This window comes from Dermochelys coriacea, chromosome 8 (genome assembly GCF_009764565.3).
Source record: "Dermochelys coriacea isolate rDerCor1 chromosome 8, rDerCor1.pri.v4, whole genome shotgun sequence".
Classification (NCBI taxonomy): Eukaryota; Metazoa; Chordata; order Testudines; family Dermochelyidae; genus Dermochelys; species Dermochelys coriacea.
The window spans coordinates 38285065-38303712 of NC_050075.1; the positions used below are offsets into that span (position 1 = coordinate 38285065).

Sequence of the window (18648 nt, forward strand, 5' to 3'; positions counted from 1 at the left end):
CTTTCAAAGGAAATGCAGTCATGCAGTATATAGTGGATTGTCCCTCACTAAAAAAATCCCTGTCCTCAGCACCATTAGCCTTCATATCTGGAGACTTTGCAAGAGCGTCCTCGCTTCCCGGAGCAATCAGGGTGGAGCATAGGGAGACAGACAGGCTCTTAGAAAGCGCAGGAGACTAATCAAGTGTGGCTTTGTAGATTCAAGCAAAAAAAAAATCTATTGCTTTTTTTAAAAAAAACGTGAAAGTTAATACAGTCTATGGATATAGAATGCTCCGTAAGAGGAAAAAATATTAAGAAGATAGAAAGCTAAATTAACTAATTAGATGAAATTAGATATTAGATGAAATTTACATTTGCCTTTATGAATAACTCCATCTAGAAAGCACTGTCACAATCCAAGCGGAAGATGACGAAGGGATGGATAATTATGAGGTCTATGTCGGAAACAAACATGCCTCACTTCTTTACCATACAGACATGGCAGGAAAGGCATTTTCTTGGTCTCCTCTAATAACCTGAGTGTCTGAGGATCCCTTCGAGATGATCTCCGAACTGCCAAATGTATTAACAAATCTGGCGTTAAGTATATAAATGTAAAATTCTTAGTAATATTTAGTTATCAAAACGCTTGGTGAGAGTTTCTGCTAACTTTCTCTTCATAAGAAAATGAGAAAAAGAGGGTCCCCCACCACCACCACGTTGTGTTTAAATGAAGGAGTGAAGTATCTACTAATACAGTTAGGTGAATTTTCCAGTAACAATTAATAAACTATAACTTAACACTCCTGATCTTTGCTATATGTTCTCTTATCTCCAAGTAGTAATAAGAGACTGTTGTATTGATATCTATATCTACTGGCGGGGGGAGGGGGGCTAAAGGGCTCCTTGTGAGAACCCATGGCATGCATTCTAAGGATATCAACTGCATTTTAAACATATTTTTCTAAAACTAGTTTCCGGTGGATTATTTTAATTGACTGCCACTTCCGATGTATAATTTAATTGTAATTATTTTTAAATTTGCTCTTTTCTCTGAGATAGAGTGATCTGCTTAGACTACAGTATAAAGAGTTTAAGTTATTTAAAATTAATGTCATAGTTCCGTATTAAAGCCAGGAATTAAGTTCTGAGTAAGGGTTTGGTTATAGTAGTGAAGAGTATTAATGTATCTTTATTAGCTGTAATGTTTGGAGTCTATTTACTTCGATCTCCAGAAATAGATCATCTTACCTCCGAGAAAATATTTAATAGGTATAGACAAGATCTCAAGAAAATATGGGTAAACTGGGTCTTATTTCTGAATGGGAACTTGTTGGAATATTCAGAAAGCAAGAGCATTTGTTTTCAGAAGCTCCGTTTTTCTACGTTGAATCAAACTGTCTAGTTATGCCCCAAATGAAAATAGGATGAGTAAGTTTATCGGTATAAATTTGCTTGTATTTCGAGCGCTGTTGTATCGGTTGGTTTGACAAAGACATTTTTGCTTTATGTAGTTCTTTACATTATTTTACCTTTGACATTTATTCAAATAAGTTGGGGGTCAGAGTTATTCTCTATTCGGCGCTGTGTCGTTGCATTACCGAGATCCGCCTAGATGCAGTTCTCCGGCTGAGACGCAGAATGTCGCTGTTGGCCAATGCGATGAGGGAGCGGCAGCTGGGGATCCATTGCAGACTCCGGCAGTATCGCAGTCAGCCTGTACAGGGCGGAGAGAAGACATAGCAGAGACGTATCCACACAGACTCACTGAAAACATCAGTCTGACAGGCGTCTCCATGAAATATTGAGAAGAGAATCAATTTTATTTATTCAGCCTTATCGCAGAAGGTTTCAATTTAGCTGGAGTCTAAAACTCCCAATCCGTTCGGAATGGAAGAGGAGAACAAGGCAGTGAAATTAAGAGAGATATGGATAAAAACAAGAGACAGAAACAGGAGATACGAATGGCAAGTACTGTTTTTTCCCTTCTTATTCTCTTTGTTCTGCCCGACGCTCTCTGAGCAGCTTTGCTATGCGATTCCTGAGGAAATGGCAAGAGGTTCCCTTGTGGGGAACCTTGCCAAGGATTTGGGGATGAATGTCAGAGGACTGTCATCCCAGAGCCTCCGTATTGTCTCTGGTTCAAAAAGTCAGTATTTCGCCATTGGTGAGGAAACTGGAAACCTAAATGTAAATGACAGAATAGACCGAGAAGAAATATGTGGAAAATCTCCCCTTTGTGTTCTAAATGTCGAAACTGTAATTGAAAATCCTTTCAACGTTTTTCATGTGATTGTAGAAATCCAAGATATTAATGATAATCCGCCGTATTTCACCAGAAGCAATGTTGATTTAAAAATAAGTGAATCTGCGCTACCCGGAGCTCGGTTTCCATTAGAAATAGCGCAAGATCCCGATGTTGGGATCAACACAGTACAGAATTACCAGCTCAGCCAGAACCAGTACTTTGTCTTGTCAGTGAAGGAGAGCACAAATGGCAATAAATACGCAGAATTAGTTGTGGGTAAGCATTTGGATCGGGAGAAGCAAAGTTCCCACCACTTGATGTTTATGGCTATGGATGGGGGGGACCCAGTCAGAACTGGGACTCTTCAGATAAGGATTAATGTCACTGACGCCAATGACAATCCCCCCGTATTTACTGAAGAGATCTACAAAGTCAGCCTGAGTGAAAATCTACCACAGGGCTTCTTAGTGCTTCAGGTGAAAGCCACGGATAAAGATGAAGGGTTACATGCAAAGATTGTCTACTCTTTTAGCAACATACCCGACAGTATTTATAAACTATTCAATATGGATCCTGATAACGGAGAAATTACAACTAAATGGAATCTGGATTATGAAATGGCAAACAACTTCTTATTGGATGTGGAAGCGACAGACGGCGGAGGTCTGACTGCTCACTGTAAACTTCAAATAGAAATTCTTGACGAGAATGACAATGCCCCAGAGATAACGCTGACATCTGTGTCCAGTCTAGCTCCCGAAGACTCTTTGGCGGGGACAGTGATAGCTTTGATCAATGTCATTGATCAAGATTCTGCTGAAAACGGAAAGGTCATTTGTCATTTAGAAGAAAAATTGCCTTTTAAAATAATATCCTCATCTAATAATTACTACAAACTCGTCACAGACAGCACCCTGGACAGGGAAAGGACCCCGGAGTACAATATCACAATCACGGCCACAGACAAAGGCTCTCCGCCCCTCTCCACCCAGAAGACCATCCTATTGCAGATCTCGGATATCAATGACAACGCTCCTGTCTTTGAGAAACCTTCCTACACCGCCTATGTGCCAGAGAACAATCCCTCAGGGGCCTCTATTTTCAGTGTAAAAGCCTCAGACCGGGATCTGGACCGGAACGCCCGAGTCACTTATTCCATCCTGAGCAGCAGCCTCCAGGAGCTGCCTCTCTCCTCCTACATCTCCATTAACTCCCAGACCGGAGCGATCTATGCGCAGCGCGCCTTCGACTACGAGCAATTCCGGGAGTTTGAGATGCAAGTGAAGGCCCAAGACGGCGGGTCCCCGCCTCTCAGCAGCAATGTCACCGTCAGGGTGTTTATTGTGGATGAGAATGATAACGCCCCTCGCATCCTGTACCCTTCCGTCGGAGCCGATGGCTCCGCCTTGTTCGAGATGGTGCCTCGCTCGGCCGAGGCAGGTTATCTGGTGACTAAGGTGGTGGCGGTGGATGCTGACTCAGGACACAATGCCTGGCTCTCATACGAGTTGCTCCAGGCCACGGACCCGGCGCTCTTCAGCATGGGGCTGCAGAGCGGGGAGATCCGGACAGCCCGCGCCTTTGCGGACAGAGATGCCGTGAAGCACAGGCTGGTCACCCTGGTGAAGGACAACGGGCAGCCGCCTCTGTCCGCCACAGTGACTCTCAACCTGGTGTTTGCGGAGAACTTCCAAGAGGCTCTTCCGGAAATGAGCGACCAATCGGGTGACTCGGCATCTCAGTCTGATTTACAGTTTTACTTGGTGTTGGCTTTGGCCTCGATCTCATTTTTGTTCCTCCTGACAGTGACCCTGGCCACTGTGATGAAATTGCGAAAGTCAGGAAAACCCAGTGTTCTTCGATGTTTGAATTCTGACATCTATTCCAAGGCCCATGCAAGTTATCCACCGAACTACTGCGATGGGACTTTCCCTTATTCCTACAATTTCTGTTTAGCCACAGCTACCGGTGATAATGGCCTTAATTTCTTGAAAACCGATGGTCAGAATGATACACAAGGGAATATTCTTTGCAGTAATGACTCTGGAATGTTGTATCTGAGCAGCAACACTAACGACCCAAACTCTGTGTCCAAAACTCTACCGAAGGTGAGCGAATGAACTGATCCATTAGTGTTCTTCTTAATATTTGCCATGTCTCGGTATTTTTAAAGGTAACCTGATTATTGATAATCTTAATTAGAATAAGAAAAGCAGTACTTGTGGCACCTTAGAGACTAACAAAATTATTTGAGCATAAGCTTTCGTGTAGCTCACGAAAGCTTATGCTCAAATAAATTCGTTAGTCTCTAAGGCCACAAGTACACCTTTTCTTTTTGCGAATACAGACTAACACGGCTGCTACTCTGAAACCTTAATTAAAATATTTAGTATCTAAAAGATCGTGTATTAATCCGGAAGAAGTATTTTTCGTTTTGTGTTTTTTATTTATGTTGACCACGCATTTAGTTGGAGGTTGTGAATTTTTGAGAAGCGTATTTTGATATGATTGTGATATTGTCATGCCAAGTTCCAGCTCATGCCAAAGTTCCCATGTTTTAACTGAGAGCTGACAGATACAGAATCTTTCTCGCTCACTTATGGGTTAATATTGATAAAGTAGGTATTAGAATTAAAAGAAAGTGTTTAGACTGTATTGACTGCTTGTGAGTTGCTGCCTGCATTAATCTTACTTGTTATATCTATTTTCCATATCGTAAGGTAATATCTGAGCCGTTGTATTGTGAGCCTCTGTGATGGTATGAATTGCCACACAGAAGAGGGACATCAGTTAGTGTGAAGAGGGTCTCTTGTACAGTAATTATGCCCATCTTTAAAGAGGAGACCCAGGGATATCAGACATTCTAAGTGGTCATTCTAAGGGGTCATTTTAAGGAGCTCTATTACTGTGTGAAACCTCTGCCTTTTGGACTTACATGTTCCTATTTATTCTTTAATTAGTACTTTTTTAAAGTTTAAGCTAAAGTGTTTTATTCTTTTTAGAGAAAAGTAGATCTTTTAAAAATGTACTTTTGGCCTTCACAAAATTGTGTCCTTTATTTGTTAGTATCATAGTATTTCAGCAAGAGGTGCCATAATATGTGCTGGAATGTGCTGGACTGTGGCTTTCAGTTGTCTAGTGGATATCTGTTTTATTCTAAAGGTTTATTACTTAATGCATGTGCACTGGTATTTGTTGAACAATAACAGATGATTGATTATGCACGATGTACCAGTGTTCTCCACTGTATGCACATAATCCAATATCAATTCACTTACAATATTCCCTAGAAGCATTTGATTAGCTCTCAAAATGCATGGAATATCATTTTATCTGTACTTCCATGAGGAATTCTATCTATAAAGTTGTTTATTAATTGTAGCAGCTGCTTCATTCCATGGTAAGTGATGTTACATATGGAACTGGCATGTTTGTGGATGAGGTGTTCCCTGTTCCATATCAAATGTAAATATGATTATGGAGTGAAACTTGGCTCCAGAGGAGCCCTGGCTCATTCAATTTGATCTATCTTTTTGCACTTTGTGTGATATGGACAGTGCATTAAATAGGATAAAATATTTATAAGACCATTCCCTTAATTATGTCACAATATTTTCTGGGCAGAGCATTCCACTTCTCCCTCAGAAATAGCTCTAATTTCTTTGTTCTTTCATAAAAAAGGAAATTCAAAAATCTATGTTTTGTCATACAAAAGGATATAGTAAAAATAAATTAGGTTGCCAAGTGACACATTTTATAGTTTAGAAATGTCAAAGTTAAGGTTGCCAGTGCAACCCTGTTGTGAATATACATATGGCACAGCATTTTATTTCATGGTCATATGGTATTTTTTATTGAGACCATGACTCAGTAGGAACCTGTAAATTGAACAATGAATGAGTCAGAGTTCTGCAGTGAACTAAGCAAGGGCTCACTGAGTGCAGAAGTTGAACAATGTGCAGTGAAGGTGGCAATGATCTGGTGGGATCATTCAGGCCTCCTGATTTACACTGAGAAAGTAGGGCAATCAGCTAGTTATCTTAGGTGCCTGTACACAAACTCAAGAAGCCTGGGAAACAAGCAGGAAGAACTAGAAGTCCTGGCACACTCAAGGAACTATGATGTGATTGGAATAACAGAGACTTGGTGGGGTAACTCACATGACCAGAGCACTGTCATGAATGGGTATAAACTGTTCTGAAAGGACAGATGGGGGAGAAAAGGTGGAGGAGTTTCTCTGTATGTAAGAGAGCAGTATGATTGCTCAGAGCTCCAGTATGAAACGGGAGAAAAGCCTGTTGAGAGTCTTTGGGTTAAGATTAAAGGCGAGAGCAACAAGAGTGGTGTCATGATGAGCATCTGCTATAGATCACTGGACCAGGAGGGTGAGGTAGATGAGGCTTTCTTTGGACAACTAACAGAAATTTTCAGATCACAGGCCCTGGTTCTCATGGGGGACTTCAATCACTCTGACATCTGCTAGGAGAGCAATATTGCACTGCACAGACAATCCAGGAAGTTTTTGGAGAGTGTTGGGAACAACTTCCTGGTGCAAGTGCTGGAGGAACCAAATAGGGGCCATGTTCCTCTTGATCTGCTGCTCACAAACAGGGAAGAATTGGTAGGGGAAGTAGAAGTGGGTTTCTACCTGGGCAGCAGTGGCCATGAGATAGTCAAGATCTGGATCCTGACAAAAGGAAGAAAGATGAGCAGCAGAATATGGAATGTGGACTTCAGAAAAGCAGACTTTGATTTCCTCAGGGAACTAATGGGCAGGATCCCCTGGGAGGCTAATATGAAAGGGAAAGGAATCCAGGAGAGCTGGCTGTGTTTTAAAGAAGTCTTATTGAGGCCTCAGGAACAAACCATCCTGATGTGCAGAAAGAATAGCAAATATGGCAGGTGACCAGCTTGGCTTAATAGTGAAATCTTCAGTGATCTTAAACACAAAAAGAAAGCTTACAAGAAGTGGAAACTTGGACAGATGACTAGGGAGGAGGATAAAAATATTGCTCAATCATGCAAGGGTGTAATCAGAAAGTCCAAATTAGAGTTGCAGGTAGCAAGGGATGTGAAGGGTAACAAGAAGAGTTTCTACAGGTATGTTAGCAATCAGAAGAAGGTCAGGGAAAGTGTGGGACCCTTACTGAATGGGGGAGACAACCTAGGGACAGATGATGTGGAAAAAGCTGAAGTACTCAATGCTTTTTTGCCTCAGTCTTCACAGATGAGGTCAGCTCCCAGACTGCTGCACTAGGCAGCACAGCAAGGGGAAGAGGTGAGCAGCCCTCAGTGGTGAAAGAACAGGTTAAGAACTATTTAGAAAAACTGGACAAGCACAAGTCCATGGGGCCAGATGGAATGCATCTAAGGGTGCTGAGGGAGTTGGCTGATGTGATTGTAGAGCCATTGGCCATTATCTTTGAAAACTCGTGGTGAATGGGGGAGGTCCCAGACGACTGGAAAAAGGCAAATATAGCAACCATCTTTTTAAAAGGAAAGAAGGAGAATCTGGAGAACTACAGACTGGTAAGCCTCACCTCTGTCCCCTGAAAAATCATGGAGAAGGTCCTCAAGGAATCCATTTTAAAGTACTTTGAGGAGAGGAAGGTGACCAGGAACAGTCAACGTGGATTCACCAAGGGCAAGTCATGCCTGACCCACCTGATTGCCTTCTATAATGAGATAACTGGCTCTGTGGATATGGGGAAAGTGGTGGACGTGATATATCTAGACTTTAGCAAAGATTTTGATACAGTATTCTTGCCAGCAAGTTAAAGAAGTATGGATTGGATGAATGGATTATAAGATGAATAGAAAACTGGCTAGATTGTCAATGGGTGGTGATCAACGGATCAATGTCTAGTTGGCAGCCGATATCAGGGGGAGTGCCCCAGGGGTTGGTCCTGGGGCTGGTTTTGTTCAACATCTTCATTAATGATCTAGATGATGGGATGGATTGCATCCTCAGCAAATTCGTGGACGACACTAAGCTGGGGGGAGAGATAGATATGCTGGAGGGTAGGGATAGGGTCCAGAGTGACCTAGACAAATTGGAGGTTTGGGCCAAAATAAATCTGATCAGGTTCAACAAGGACAAGTGCAAAGTCCTGCACCTAGGATGGAAGAATTCCATGCACTGCTACAGGCTGGGGACTGACTGGTTAAGTGGCAGTTCTGCAGAAAAGGACCTGGGGATTACAGTGGACAAGAAGCTGGATATGAGTCAGCAGTGTGCCCTTGTTGCCAAGAAGGCTAGTGGCATATTGGGCTGCATTAGTAGGAACATTGCCAGCAGATTGAGGGAAGTGATTATTCCTCTCTCTTTGGAACTGGTGAGGCCACATCTGGAGTATTGCATCCAGTTTTGGACACCCCCCCCCCCACTACAGAAGGATGTGGACAAATTAGAGAGAGTCCAGCAGAGGGCAACGAAAATGTTTAGGGGTCTGGGGCACATGATGTATGAGGAGAGGCTGAGGGAACTGGTCTTATTTAGTCTGCAGAAGAGAACAGTGAGGTGGGATTTGATAGCAGCCTTCAACTACCTGAAGGAGAGTTCCAAAGAGGATGGAGCTAGGCTGTTCTCAGTGGTGGCAGATGACAGAACAAGGAGTAATGGTCTCAAGTTGCAGTGGGGAAGGTCTAAGTTGGATATTAGGAAAACTTATAACACTAGGAGGGTGGAGAAACACTGGAGTGAGTTACCTCAGGAGGTGGAGGAATCTCCATCCTCAAAGGTTTTAAGGCCTGGCTTCACAAAGCCCTGGCTGGGATGATTTAGTTGGGGTTGGTCCTGCTTTGAGCAGAGGGTTGGACTAGATAACCTCCTGAGGTCTCTTTCAACCCTAATCTTCTAAGATTCTATGAATGAGGCAGGAGATCAGAGAGTGAATAAAGAGTATAAAAATAAATACCAAACTATTTCAACTTGTGCACTGAATGGGGCAAGGGCCCTATTGAAAAATAGAATGTGATTGTGTAATTCAAGAATATATTATAATATATATGCAAAACAGGTAGCTTTAAGGTGTCATGGACAATTTTATTTATGGCATTTCTAGATTTTCAAAGTATTTTATCTTTTAACTTGTTTTATGGAATGATACAATTTTTAATTAGAGGTTTCAGAGAGCAGCCGTGTTAGTCTGTATTCGCAAAAAGAAAAGGAGTACTTGTGGCACCTTAGAGAGTAACAAATTTATTTGAGCATAAGCTTTCATGAACTACAGCTCACTTCATTGGATGCATTCAGTGGAAAATATTTTCCACCGAATGCATCCGATGAAGTGAGCTGTAGCTCATGAAAGCTTATGCTCAAATAAATTTGGTAGTCTCTAAGGTGCCACAAGTACTCCTTTAATTTTTAATTAGAGACAAATTTTGTTATTGTCTTGTTTTCTCATATGTTTATAATTTCTGGTAAGTAAAAGCTGATTCTTCTCGGAATGCTAGGGATAATGTGAGTTGAAGTAGTCTTGTTATTTTTATTGCTTGTTTTCATTTTCTTACTGTTTTCCAATTTTTTTAAACTTTATGTTCTGATAGTGCCCAAGTCTCTACTTCCAACTGAGGGTGAATCTTTTTGGAAAAATTGAATAAAAAGAGTTTAGCCATTTTTATAATGAGGGTGGTGATGAAATTCATTTCCTATTATTAAAAAGAATTCCAATGGTTTTTTTCTAGCTCTGTAGAGAGGAGTACAAAGTTGACAATCTGCAGAAAAGTTGTGCTTAGCCAGAGGAAATTCTTTGCAGCCTTCTGATGAAAACTAGTTTGATTTGGTCAGTTGATAATGGTTTTAAAATCATGTTTTATTCATATATTGTATTGTTTGGTTTTAGACATAAAAACTTTTTAAAAACTATGGTCATGTGTTTAAATGACAATTAAATAAAAATAATGAGGAGTGCTTGTGGCACCTTAGAGACTAACAAATTTATTTGGGCATAAGCTTTCATGGGTTAAAACCCACTTCATCAGATGCATGGAGTGAAAATACAGGTGCAGGTATAAATACATGAAAGGATGGGGGTTGCTTTATTAAGTTTGAGGTCAGTCTAAGGTGATAAATCAATTAACAGTGGATACCAAGGGAGGAAAAATAACTTTTGAAGTGGTAAGAGGATGGCCCCTTACAGACAGTTGACAAGAAGGTGTGAGTAACAGTAGGGAGAAATTAGTATTGGGGAAATTGTCTGTATTTTTACTCTATGCATCTGATGAAGTGGGTTCTAACCCATGAAAGTTTATGCACAAATAAATTTGTTAGTCTCTAGGGTGCCACAAGGACTCCTTGTTATTTTTGCTGATACAGACTCACAGCTACGACTCTGAAACCTCTCAATTAAATGGTTCTAAGAATTTTTTCAACATGAGAAAAACAATGTTTTCCCCTAATTCTATTCTCAGAAATGGCTGAACTGTTTTAGCTGAAGGTTGAAAAACATTCAGCCTGAGGAAGCATGGAAAATTTCAGTCCAAACAATTAAATTTGACAAAGTTTAAGCAACGGAAAAGAGAGTTTTATAATGGGAAAATTAAACACTCAGGGGAAGTTGATTTTTTCTGAGATGCTGCGGTTATTGGTTGAGACTCTGAGTGCCGCTGTTCGCCAATCAGGGGGAGAAATGCAATGAGAGATCCAGGCAGTCCTGCTGTTGTTACACAGCACAGAACACAAAGAGATCAGACTCACATTCATCAGGTCTGGAGACTAAAGGGAACATCATCAATTGAACTCAATCCCTCCTCCACCCAGGCTTCGAAGAAGTATTTTGGAAACAGTCCTCTAAAGAGTTATATCTATAATAGCTGGTTTCAGAGTAGTAGCCGTGTTAGTCTGTATTCGCAAAAAGAAAAGGAGGACTTGTGGCACCTTAGAGACTAACAAATTTATTTGAGCATAAGCTTTCGTGAGCTACAGCTCACTTCATCGGATGCATTCATATATAATAGCTGTACAGAAATCTCATGAATAGCAATCTGAAGCAATTCTTCGCTTGCTGGAAATGGTTAATCCACAAGGGCACCGGAACTGGTTACCTATTGGGAAATAGTTTCTGGACAGAATCGTTATTCGATTCCTGAGGCAATTAAGAAAGTGTCTTTCATGGGGATATCACAAAGGATCTGGGGCTGCATAAAAAGGGGCTCTGAGACCACAGAATCCGGATCATATCGAAAGGTGGGACGCAGTATTTTCTCAGTCTAAACAGCAGCCATTTATATTTGCGAGACAAAATAGAGAAGAGATCTAAGGCCGAATACCGAGGTCTCTGTTACTTCTTTGTAGTTTTAGTAGATGATATATTATAGGTTTTGCAACAGAAATGGAAATCGCAGACATTAATGATAACGCGCCAAGCTTCCAAGCTACATGGAAACTTTTTAAAGACATGATAATAGAGGCTCAACTTAAATATATAGTCCAAATTTTAAAAAAATAGTAAGAGAACCAAAAAATGCAACCGTGGCTAAACAACAAAGTAAAAGAAGCAGTGAGAGGCAAAAAGGCATCCTTTTAAAAGTGGAAGTTAAATCCTAGTGAGGAAAATAGAAAGGTGCATAAAATCTGGCAATTGAAGTGTAAAAATATAATTAGGAAGGCCAAAAAAGAATTTGAAGAATAGCTAGCTAAAGACTCAGAAAGTAATAGCAAAAATAATAATAATAATAATAATTAAGAACATCAGAAGCAGGAAGCCTGCTAAACAACCAATGAGGCACTGGATGATTGAGATGCATAAGGAGCACTCAAGGATGTTAAGGCCATTGCGAAGAAACTAAATACAGGGGTGAAAGGAACTTAAATTTCTTACTGGTATGGTTGTATCGCAACCCCACTTCCCACCTCCACTCCTACACACTTTAACTTTGTGGATCCCTTTGTATGGTATCCCTTTGATATAGTAGCTGTCTACTAGTTTTATTCTAGAGCAGTTGGTCCCAAACTTCTTTGGCAGCTTGTGCAGAGAAAGCCCCTGGAGGGCTGGGCCAGTTTGTTTACCTGCCGCGTCCGCAGGTTCGGTTGATCACAGCTCCCACTGGCTGTAGTTCGCTGTGCCCCGCCAATGGGGGCTGCGGGAAGTGGCATGGGCTAAGGGATGTACTGTCTGGAGCAGCGAACTGCGGCCACTGGGAGCGGTGATCAGCCAAACCTGTGGACATGGCAGGTAAACAAACCAGCCCGGCCCACCAGGAGCTTTCCCTGAACAAGCGGCAGAACAAGTTTGGGAACCACTGGTCTAGAGTATTGGTAGTAGCTTTAGGGGTATGTCTACACAGCCAACATTAAAGCGTTGCCCTGGCAGCGCTGCCAGGGCAACGCTTTAATGTTGCTAGTGAAGACTTGCCCAAAGCTAGCCTATTTTACCCATTTGTGCTGAATGCTTCGGCCACTTTCTTACTGGTACACTGTACCAACCCACACTGGCTTACTTTCACCTCTGACTAAATGAATTCCTTGCATGGGTCTTTACGGCTGAGGATGTGAGGGAGATTCCCAAACCTGAGCCATTTTTTTCAGTTGACTAATCTGAGAAACTGTCCCAGATTGAGGTGTCATTAGAGGAGGTTTTGGAACAAATTGATAACTACTAACTGCAGACTGTAATCTATCATTTAAATCAGTTTCTGTACCAAATGACTGGACGATAGCTAATGTGACGCCAATTTTTAAAAAGGGCTCCAGAGATGATCCTGGCAATTTTAGGTCGGTAAGCCTGATTTCAGTACTGGGCAAATTGGTTGAAACTATAGTAATGAACAAAATTGTCAGACACATAGACAAACATAAATTTGTTGCAAAAAGTCAATGTGGTTTTTGTAAAGGGAAATCATGCCTCACCAATCTACTAGAATTCTTTGAGGGGGTCAACAAGCATGTGGACAAGGGGGATCCTGTGGATATAGTGTACTTAGATTTTCAGAAAGCCTTTGACAAGGTCCTTCACCAAAGGTCTTAAGCAAAGTAAGCTTTTATGGGATAAGAGGGAAGGTCCTCACATGGATCGCTAACTGGTTAAAAGATAGGAAACAAAGGGTAGGAACAAATTGTCAGTTTTCAGAATGGAGAGAGGTAAATCATAGAATCATAGAATCTCAGGGTTGGAAGGGACCTCAGGAGGTCATCTAGTCCAACCCCCTGCTCAAAGCAGGACCAATCCCCTATTAAATCATCCCAGCCAGGGCTTTGTCAAGCCTGACCTTAAAAACTTCTATGGAGATTCCACCACCTCCCTAGGTAATGCATTCCAGTGTTTCACCACCCTCCTAGTGAAAAAGTTTTTCCTAATATCTGACCTAAACCTCCCCCACTGCAACTTGAGACCATTACTCCTCTGTCTGTCATCTGCTACCACTGAGAACAGTCTAGATTCATCCTCTTTGGAACCCCCTTTCAGGTAATTGAAAGCAGCTATCAAATCCCCACTCATTCTTCTCTTCTGCAGACTAAACAATCCCAGTTCCCTCAGCCTCTCCTCATAAGTCATGTGTTCCAGTCCCCTAATCATTTTTGTTGCCCTCCGCTGGACATTTTCCAATTTTTCCACATCCTTCTTGTAGTGTGGGGCCCAAAACTGGACACAGTAGTCCAGATAAGGCCTCACCAATGTCAAATAGAGGGGAACGATCATGTCCCTCGATCTGCTGGCAATGCCCCTACTTATACAACCCAAAATGCCATTGGTCTTCTTGGCAACAATGGCACACTGTTCACTCATATCTAGCTTCTCGTCCACTGTAATCCCTAGGTCCTTTTCTGCAGAACTGCTGCCAATCATTCGGTCCCTAGTCTTTAGCAGTGCATGGGATTCTTCTGTCCTAAGTGTAGGACTCTGCACTTGTCCTTGTTGAACCTCATCATATTTCTTTTGGCCCAATCCTCTAATTTGTCTAGGTCCCTCTGTATCCTATCCCTACCCTCCAGCGTATCTACCTCTCCTCCCAGTTTAGTGTTATCTGCAAACTTGCTGAGGGTGCAATCCACACCATCCTCTAGATCATTAATGAAGATATCTAACAAAATCAGCCCCAGGACTAAACCCTTGGGGCACTCCACTTGATACCGGCTGCCAACTAGACATGGAGCCATTGATCACTACCCGTTGAGCCTGACAGTCTAGCCAGCTTTCTATCTACCTTATCGTCCATTCATCCAGCCCATACTTCTTTAACTTACTGGAAAAAATATAAAATGATGGGTTCTAAATTAGCTGTTACCATTCAAGAAAGGTATCTTAAAGTCATTATGGATAGTTCTCTGAAAATATCCATTCAACATGCAGCGGTGATCAAAAAAGTGAACAGAATTTTGGGAATCATAAAGAAAGAGCTAGATAATAAGACAGCAAATATCATATTGCCACTATATAAATCCATGGTACACCCATATCTTGAATACTGGGTGCAGATGTTATCACCCTATCTCAAAAAAGATATATTAGAATTGGAAAAGGTTCAGAATGGGGCAACAATATTATTAGGGATATGGAACGGCTTCCGTATGAGAAGAGATTAATAAGACTGCAACTTTTCAGCTTGGAAAAGAGACGATTAAGGGGGGATATGATTGAGGTCTATAAAATCATGACTGGTGTAGAGAAAGTAAATAAAGAAGTGTTATTTACTTCTTCTCATAACACAAGAACTAGAGGTCACCAAATGAAATTAATAGGCAGCAGGTTTAAAACAAACAAAATGGAGTATTTTTTCACACAACACACAGCCAGCCTCCCATATTCCATAGCTGCCTTGCAGTTCAGCAACACAAAAATGAGAGGTTTCAGAGTAGCAGCCGTGTTAGTCTGTATTCGCAAAAAGAAAAGGAGTACTTGTGGCACCTTAGAGACTAACAAATTTATTAGAGCATAAGCTTTCGTGAGCTACAGCTCACTTCATCGGATGCATTTGGTGGAAAAAGCTCTGACAGTGGAGAAGCAAGTGGAGATCACTATTTGGAAGCTTGCAATGCCAGACAGTTACCAGTCATTGGGGAATCAATTTGGAGTAGGTAAATCAACTGTAGGAGCTGCTGTGCTCCAAGTGTACAGGGCCATTAATTGACTTCTGCTATGAAGTGTAGTGAGTCTGGAAAATGTGCAGGATATAGTGAATGGTTTTGCTGCGATGGGGTTCCGTAATTGCAGTGGAGCAATAGATGGCATGCATATCCCCATATTGCCACCAGCCCACCTTTCCAAAGAGTACATAAACCAAAAGGGATACTTTTCAATGGTGTTGCAAGTGCTGGTGAATCACAGGGGGCATTTCACCGACGTCAGTGTAGGATGATTGGGAAAGGTTCATGACATGAACATCTTTAGGAACTCAGGTCTGTTAAAAAAGCTGCACTCCAGGGCTTTCTTTCCAGACCACAAAATGAACATTGAAAACATTGAGATGCCTATAGTTATCCTGGGGAATCCAGCCTACCCCTTGCTCCCATGGCTTATGAAGCCATAAACTGGCCATCTGGACAGCCGTAATGATCAGTTCAACTATAGACTCAGCAAGTGCACAATGGTGGTTGACTGTGCCTTTGGTCATCTAAAAGAGCACTGGAGAAGTTTACTAACAAGGTTGGACCTTAGTGAAGAGAACATCCCCATGGTTATAGCTGCCTGCTGTGTGCTCCATAATATCTGTGAAAAAAGGGGGAAAATTTTTCGCAGGTGTGGGCAGTTGAGACAGATTGCATGGTAGCCATTTTTGAGCAACCAGACACCAGGGCAATGAGAAGAGCACAGCAAGGGGCACTGAATATCTGTGAGGCTTTGAAAAGCCATTTCATTAATGAGTCACAGTAATGTGAGCTGCTTGTCTGCATTGTGCTTTCCAAAACCTTCACCTGGCTTGTATCACTGTCCCTGTAAAGTCAACCTCCTGTCCAAGCCCACAGCTTCTACTCAATAAAAACATTTATTTCTCAAATCCATTTACTTTATTTAACAAACATAAGTAAAGAGGGAGAATAGAAAAAAAGGTAATCTTGGGGAAAAGGGATTGTAAAGTTGGAATGGGAGAAACATTTTCAGCTGTGTAACGTAACACCACATTCTAGACCATCAAAGGTCTGTGAATTGGCACCTTCTGTTCCTTGTACCCTCCCCTGAGTTAAGTGAAAGGGATAATGGACTTTTCGTCCATGCCTCATGGAACACTTGGGGGAGGGTGGTTCTGCACCAGGCAATGCTGGCTGACTGTCCACCAGGGTCTTCAGAGGGACTCTACACTACTGTTTCTGTTCTTGCAGTTCAACCAGACACCTCGACATGGTCTGCTTGGTCCCTCATAATCCAAAGCATCTCATCCTGTGCTGCACACTCTTGTCACAGGAAGCTTTCCTGCTTTACATGTCCATATCTAACTTCTCAGACAGTGAAATCCTCCATGCTCTCACCTCTGTGTCAGCAGGCCTGGAGGCGTTCATTATCTCGGTGAACATGTCCTCCCATGTTCTCTTTCTCCTAATCAGTGAAAGTCTGCTTTCAGGTGTTGAAAGCATGCTGAAGGACACATTTCCAGTAATCAGTCATGGGAAAAAATTACGGAGCCATTGTACATGAATAATATATTTCCATAGCAAGGCCCTTTTCAGAAAAAACAAACCAACCTTATTACACTAGGTGCAGGCCATAACATACTCAGAATCTGTAACGGTTCACTGCACCATTTTGCTGCTCCAGTCATGAGTAGCACTCCCCCTCCCCTGGGGGACATGGGTGACTGCACTTTTAATGAAGTTTATGGCAGGCTTATGTCAAGAGCAAAGGTAGCTAGTCAAACAATGGCCCTTCCCCATAGCACCATGGGAAGCTGTTTACGAATGGGGCAGGGGGCAAGAAATGTTTTCACTCCCAAACTGCAGAATCTCATAGGTGGGGCCCCAGTCCCCTATTAGCCACTTAAACTACTTGCCGACCCATGCCAAGAATAGTAAAGGCACATTAGCGGCTGCGTGGTTTGGTGATCTGGAAAGTGGGAGGGTGGAGTGGGTCTACATGCTCTTTTTTTTTCTTGTAAGAGCACTTTTAATGAGAAGTTTCCCCTAGGCGACCCTATGATGATATCAGTCTCCTGAGGGTAACAGAGGTGGAAAGGAAGGAGATGCTGCAGGTGTCTGGCTATAAACCTGGTTCTTACGCTGTTATGCTGTGTACTACAGTGATGACAACAGAATTAATTCAGGAGTTGCATGGGAAAGTGTCCTACCATAGTGGAAGAAATAAGACTGCCCTGCCCAGAAACCTTCTGCAAAGGATTGCAGAGTACCTCCACGAAAGTTTCCTAGAGATATCCATGGAAGATTCCCTGGGGCTATCCCAGTCCACATAAACATTATTTTCCAGGGGCCACCCTCTGCATAGGTGGAGCAGCCTCTTGTAAGCACAGAACCACAGCACCTCGCTTTTTCTTCACAGTAAACATGCAACATCACCAAATGTGTGTGCCCGCTAAAGTTTAACTGGACTTTGATTGTAACTGTATAGTCACCAGAGGTGCCTTCCCCGGCATCGTGGTCAGCCACCATGATGTCCTGCAACCCACAGGACTCCAGGGTTAAAAATATTTCCTGGCTCTTGGGGAGACTGGATCCACCACTCACCTGTCTCCCATTCTCCTCCTCCTCCTCTTCCTCATCCACCATATCATCCTCCTTGTTGTCCCTAGACTCACACACCTGTGAGATGTCCATGTTGCTTTTGGGGGTACTGGTAGGGTTACCCCCAAGAATCACATGCAGCTCATTGCAGAACCGGCATGTGTGGGCTTCAGCACCAGAATACCTGTTTGCCTCCCTTACCTTCTGGTACACTTGACAAAGTTCTTTTATTTTCATATGGCACTTCTGTGTCCCTTGTGTAGCCCTTCTCCCCCATTCCACAGGTGATCTTTGCATAGATGTCAGCATTTCTTCTGCTGGATCGGAGTTGTGCCTGCACAGACTCTTCTCCCCACACAGCGATGAGATCCATCACCTCCTGTGCAGACCAGGCTGGAGCATGTTTGGGGTGTGTAGTCTTCATGATCAGCTGTGCTCAAACTGTCATGCTCCCAATTCTGATCAAACTGGAAATGGGAAATCAAAAATTCCCAGGGCTTTAGCAGGGATGGGGCTGTTTCCTTTGTACCTGGCGGCAGTGCAGCAGAGTTGAGAATGATCTCTAGAGCCATCACAGATGAGCATTGTGGGACACCACCTGGAGGCCAATTAAGTGGAATTACACCATGCTGCATCTTCACTGCCTTGTGATCGTGCTACGCCTCTGGCAGAGGTGGATTACAGAAGTCGACATTAGAAGTAACTTAGGTTGGCATAAAGGACCTGGTAGTGTAGACACATACATTAACAGGTCAACTTAAGGTGGCTTTCTTGACCTAACTCTGTAGTGTAGACCAGGCCTCAGCTAAAAT

At 42.4% G+C, this 18648-nt stretch overlaps 1 protein-coding gene across 10 annotated transcripts in view; it reads left to right on the top strand.

The window, feature by feature from the left end:
- The window catches only part of LOC119859844 (protocadherin gamma-C5-like), a 372734-nt gene that overhangs the window by 101649 nt on the left and 252437 nt on the right, over positions 1-18648 (top strand). The window contains exons 1-2 of one of the 10 annotated variants that reach the window (XM_043490742.1): positions 1689-4337; positions 10803-10883. The exons of 8 other annotated variants lie outside the window; for them this stretch is intronic. In XM_043490742.1, the coding sequence (XP_043346677.1) occupies positions 1872-4337; positions 10803-10868 (2532 nt within the window). In that variant the 5' untranslated portion in view covers positions 1689-1871 and the 3' untranslated portion in view covers positions 10869-10883. Of the gene's footprint in view, positions 1-1688; positions 4338-10802; positions 10884-18648 lie in introns of those variants that run through there. One more of the 10 variants, XM_038412597.2, reaches the window with a different exon arrangement.